Source organism: Pezoporus flaviventris, unplaced genomic scaffold (assembly GCF_033815535.1).
Source record: "Pezoporus flaviventris isolate CSIRO_AGI_PZ_B2104156 unplaced genomic scaffold, CSIRO_AGI_Pfla_v1 ptg000073l, whole genome shotgun sequence".
Classification (NCBI taxonomy): domain Eukaryota; kingdom Metazoa; phylum Chordata; class Aves; order Psittaciformes; family Psittacidae; genus Pezoporus; species Pezoporus flaviventris.
The window spans coordinates 3,946,591-3,952,590 of NW_026892621.1; the positions used below are offsets into that span (position 1 = coordinate 3,946,591).

General features: G+C 39.4%; 1 protein-coding gene across 1 annotated transcript in view; it reads left to right on the plus strand.

Annotated features, from left to right (window-relative positions):
* Nucleotides 1-4,924, plus strand: part of SYN2 (synapsin II) — a 172,691-nt gene extending 167,767 nt beyond the window's left edge. Inside the window, exons 12-13 of the mRNA XM_061472945.1 lie at nt 1,042-1,321; nt 3,878-4,924. Coding sequence (XP_061328929.1) covers nt 1,042-1,321; nt 3,878-4,013 — 416 coding nt within the window. The 3' untranslated portion in view covers nt 4,014-4,924. The remainder of the gene's footprint in view (nt 1-1,041; nt 1,322-3,877) is intronic.
* Nucleotides 4,925-6,000: the final 1,076 nt, after the last annotated feature.

Here is a 6,000-nt window from a genome sequence, read left to right on the forward strand (position 1 = left end):
TTTTAGAGATGTCTTTTACTTGCACTAAATATCTGCGTAAGACTAAATATTCCCCACTGTTCAGAACATCTAGATCAGTTGTCCTCTATAATATTTACTGTTCAGCAAAGCTCTTGCCCCGACTGAAAACTGTGATTCTGTGAAAAGTTATCCAAACAAACTGCTCAGGATTTCACCTTGTCCTTTTTTCCCCTTGACTCGGATGTCCTGTGTGCTTTGTCACACGCGAGAATATTCAGTTAGAACAGCTGTCAGCCCCCAAAACCACATGCAGACATCTGATCTAAGAGCAGCATGCCCGCTGATATCTGACACAGCACTATCTCAGTCAGAGAGCAGCAAAAACCACCCTGTATGATGATTTAGCATCTTTCAGCTGTGGGTTTCACAACCTAAATCTCTACTACATGCTGTAGTTTCTCACTTAATACAGTATTTTGCCAATATATGTCCTTCTCAGGGGCAAGATCTCCTTGGTAAAGAATTAGTAATAACTTTCTTGTAATGCTCTTAACGTATTTCACTAAGGGGTTAAATAAGTTTAAGTTAGCAGGAAAATGTCAGTATAAAGTTCTTTTACTGCTATAAGAGGGAACCTAAGGGGAGCAAAACAAATGATTTTGAATCTTTGGAGGAACAAAACTGCAATAACTACACAGAAAATAGGAGCTGTATTGCTGAAATAGGTATTACCTAGTATATTCGATTATCTCATGGCTTCTCCTTGTACTGAGACAAAGTTATACGGGGTGTAACTCCATTGATTTTAAGTCAGTACCACCACTGCTGGGATAATTTGGTGCTTCTTAGTGATGTTAAGAGTGAATCATAGGGGCTCCAAACAAGTTACTAATGTACCGACTGTGATTAGTTGTATTGCCTACATGAAACTGCAGTCCATGTTAATAGAATTTAGAATAGAATCGAACTCAAAAGTAGAGTTAATCACATTGGAGGATTATTTTAAAGTGTTGGATATGAGATCTAATAAGGACTCTTTGATACTATAACATTATGAAGTTTTTCTTGTACTGAACCTAGGGGGCCCAGTGCAACCCCAAGGAATGCAATCACAAAGCCAGGAGCCATTGCAGCCCCAGCGCATGTACCCCCCTGGGCAGGCAGCAAAACCCTCGGCTTCCCAGCCCCAGCGTCCGCCCGGACCTACAACTCAGCAGCCACGTCCCCAGGCTCAAGGTCCTGCCAGCACCCGGTTATCAAAGGAAGCAGAGCCACAGCCACAGCCAGCTCCACCTCCTGCTCCACAGCCTGCTCCACAGCCTGCTCCACAACAGAAGCCTCAGTCTCATCCCCAGCTGAAGTAAGATTCACTTTATCCATTTTCTTTTCTTTTCTAATAACACAGATTCTGTTGCCGTAACTGTAATTTGGGAGTTGGTCTTGTATTCAGGATAAAATGTACAGGTGTTCCCAAGTCAAAACTGAGGTTAAAACATTCCAGAAAGCTTATTCTCTGCGTGTGATTAGTAAGACAGCATCGTTAGTTATATCCTAAGCACCATACAAGAGTTCATTTATTAGTAGCGCAGTTTCTGCCCCAACTGGGTCTCAAAACTCATCATCTTTCTCATATTTGTTGTCCTCTTTTCATGTCACTGACTCACAATCTGGGTGTGCTGTAAGCCTGCACAGAAAAAAAGGAAGTCTTATCTATGTAAACTTTTAACCCTGCAGTCGCTGAGACAACAGCTTCCAGTTCCAAAGGCCTGTCTCAGAAACAATCCAAGTGCACACGCTGGACGCTGGCTGCCGAACTGTGCTTGCTCATGGCCACACGTTGCTTGTGGCTGTACGCTGCCACTGAGTGCCCGGCACAAGCAGTTCACACCCGCCCTTTTCAGCCCTTCCACAGGAAGCTGCCTGTAGTTCTCTCACTTACTGGAAGAATCCTTAAAGCACAGCATCCTGTTGTTGCTGTATCTCACCAGTCGCATACTGCAGTAAAGAATATGGGAAGGATCTGGAGCTGTATCTCCTCTAACAGCCTAAACCCAGCCAACAGAAAACATGGGGAGGTGTTAGCAGTGATTTGTTGTCTTTCAACATAGCAATCCTGACACATGCTATTGCTGGTAGAGTCACAGACACATTCTACCTCCTATGGTAAGTACAAAGGCTGGTGTGCAGTCTTTGTTTTAGCCAGGTAACACAGATCCCCTTTTTCCACCCACTCACATGCTGTGTGAACCACTTCTGAGTCCTCACCTGAGCATAATTCAGTGGAAAAGATGTATTAGGGATCAGTATGCAAAGATGATTCTGTTTTCCTTGCCTTCCCAGGACAGTGTACTTCTTTATTCTGTTTTATGATCCTAAAACTCAATTCATCCATTATTTAAGTATAGGTAGAAAACAGGAAGGTCGGTTTTCTTAAGCAAGATGGAGACTACTTTATAGTTTGAAATTTAACTTGTGAACTTTTGGCATTTAAGAAAACCAGTTAAGAATGAATTGTAGCACAAACTGCTTCTCAGCTTTGTCCCTTTCCTTTAATTCCTAGTTCAAATCTGGATTCCTTTTTCTCTTCTTCAAACAGGAGAGAATACTCTCTATTTAAAATGAAATAAAAAAGGAGAAATGAAAGTTTTTAAGATGCAAGCCATAATAGGAGTAGTTTTCCTAACTTTCAAGACTCAGATCTCCTGCCTGTAGGATTAACTCTATCTATTTGCATGTGTATGCTTTGTATTCACCCACATGCTGTTGCCTAACCTGTATGTACATGTTATTAATCTGTGAATAAATATTTAATTAGGCTACTTATTGTGTTACTAATCAAGTCAAGTGCTGCTTCCCACCCTCCCTCTTTCAGGGAGCACAAACAAACATTTATCAGTCTATTCTCATTAGCACAACTATAATTTATGAAAAACCTAAACCGCCTGCAGCACTGTTTGCTGTACATTATTAGTTTAGAGGGAGAGAAGCTGCAAACCATGAAGAGTGTAAGAATCTGAATAAATGTGTCGGTTTTACTATAGCCAAAACTCAAATCCTATTATAGAACTGAGATAAAACCAAAATCACATTAGTTTTACTAATGCATGGGTGCCTTGGTAAAAAGATTATAACTCATTAATGTTTTCTATTTAAATTCAAGCCTACTTTTTAAATATTGTTTTATCTGACAAGTCAGGAGTTAAGGTTTTAAGCTTCAGATACTTTCTTTCTTGTTTCTCGTTTGGTTCATGCTTACAGAAACTTAGACCATAGTTACATGCTAGCACTAAAACCGGAATAGCATTGCTAGACTAGCTGCTCATAGACAAGCAAAACTGTATCTGATTTGGGGTGTTTTCTTAAAGGCATAAAGTGTCATTAAGTCTCCATGAAGGTTCAGCTATCAAACACATATACAGACAGAGCACATGACAACTTCAGGATTCATTTTTCAAACTCTTGCCAATACATATATAATTTTTCTGTGGCTATAACTGTTTGCAGCCTCAATGAACACAGTTGTTAATCATCCCGTGTTGGGTGGTGATTTGGATTTAGCAGGCAGGCCCACGTTTTCCTCAAGTACTAATCCACGTCATCCAATTTACTGGCATACAGTGTTTCAGGTGTGTAAGAAAAGCAGCGTGTTACCTAAAGAAAAGGTTATCCTCAGATCAAATGTGGAGGGAAGGTGCTGTGTGGCAGCAGCTCTGTGTGCTATACTGCTAGTATACTGCTCACTATACTGCTAGTATACTGCTCACTATACTGCTTGTGCTGGACATGCACTTTGTTCATATGCACACCGTCTACATCTTACGGGCATTGCTCCTTTTCTCATCGCTTATACGAGTTAACATGTGGGTGGACGTAGACAATATGACCATGCAAAACTTGTTGCGTTTTTGTCTTGCAGCAAGTCGCAGTCTTTGACAAATGCCTTCAGTTTCACAGAATCATCCTTCTTCCGGTCGTCTGTGAATGAAGATGAAGCAAAAGCTGAAACTATTCGAAACTTGAGGAAATCCTTTGCTAGCCTTTTTTCTGATTAGCCAGCTCCACCTGAACGCAGCCAGCATATAGTCTCAAAACTCTGTGGATGTTGCCTAGGTTTTGTTTTCCCTGTGGCAGTACTTTCTCTACTGTGCTAACTGTTGTATTAAGCAATATGTTAAACTTACAGGAAAAAACAAGTTAAAAAAATAGAAGAAGGACTGATGAGATACCATTCAGGAACATGTAGAAAGGTATAGAAAGAAGGAAGGGTTCTATTGCTAACACAGAATGCTGAATTCTAAGGTCCTTATCCATTGTAATATTGTGGCCTTACTGTGACTATATAATCCTATTTGAGACTCCTTTGTAGAACTGTGTTAATAAAGCACTGAGTGATGGGGTTCTCCTTGCTTTAACCATTCCCAATGCATTGCAATGCATGTGTATTTTGTGTGTAAATGTTTTGTACTGCTAAAGGATAGTCTTGACTTGTTCTTGCCTCCCAAATTTAGGAGGCAATTCACACTGACATTCTTGTCAAGCCACAGAAATAATGTGAGAAATTGAAGCAGTTTCTTCCTCCTTATACAATCTTTCCATCAGCTGGTTGTAGACTTCTGATGTATTGCTGAGAGTTACCAGTACACTAACTTAATGTCTTAAATAGAGTGTATATGTACTACTGTATCGCCATATGTCTATTTAAATTTATTTCCAAATTGTAACCATAACTGGGTTTAGTTGCAAAGAATATGCATGATGTTACCCTTATTTTTGTGAACACCTTCTAATAAATGTAAAGTCCCATGCCTGATTTAAAAATATGTCTTCTACAAAGCTTGTTTCAACACCACTATATATTGTCTATTTTGACTGGTGCCAAAGGGTAGCTTTATGATTATAAAACATTTGGACACAAACCACAACTATAAGAAAATAAACTATCACAAATAATTCCCTTTTTGAATCAGCACAAAATATATATATATATATATATATATAAAAATTCCAGGAGTCACATTTACATTTTCTAATAAGTTACGTATTTTAAAAATGCTTCCCTCACTTGTTGAAACAGAATTGATCCCAGACTTGAAGGTAATAGCAGCAAATCTTTTAAACTCATCTAAATCAAAGTGAAATTCATTACTAATCTCTAGATTATCACTTTCCAAACGATTATCATGTCATTCTGCCTATCATGAATTACATGCAGCAGTATTCCTTGCCAGGAAACAGTGCTCACAGGGGAACCAGAGTAAAATAACTGTAATGTTAGCATGTCTGAGGGAGAAAACAAGCAACACAATATTAACTTAAAACCCCTGTAGTATTTGTAATGGGTTTGTAGAGCCACATCTATTTGCCTCAGCAATTTTACCTTTGGTAGATGCGACAGTTTATGAAGTCTAGGTAAATCACAGTCACCACTTGATGACTTAAGCCCTTTCAGCAGCTTTGGATTCTTTGGGTGAAGAGCATGGCTTGGGCCAAGAGGTTGACAATGAAGGATGGAAACTTAGATCTCCAGTGATGTCAGAATTTAGTTTGTAGGTTAGCATCTGATAGCTCTCTGTTTGTCAACATAGACTAAGTTAATGATGTTAGCATCCATATTTCCTGAAAAGCAGGCATGTCCAAATCACTCCCCAGCTGACACCCTTTCTGGCCTGGCAATGAAGACTGAGTCAGTTGAACAACCATGCCTAGAACAATGCTGTCCTCCAGGTTAAGACTAAAATGAATATATGCGTAAGTTTGCTCTGCAACGTTACAAACTTTAAATATGTAACCTTGCCCTCTAAAGATGGAATCTCAGTCCCTCTGTTTGGCATGTAACCTCATCTTTGTGGAACAGCCCTCAGAGAAGCCTTCTTAACGAATTAATGACAATTCTCTTCCAGGAGGAGTGTACTGTGTACAGAAGCCTGTATTTCAGACAGTGAATTCTGTGGCAAAACGGAATGCATTAACTGTTAATAATAGTCCTTAGTTCATAAATATCAGCTATACTTTAATTTTTTTAAGTGTTGTTCCCCTCCT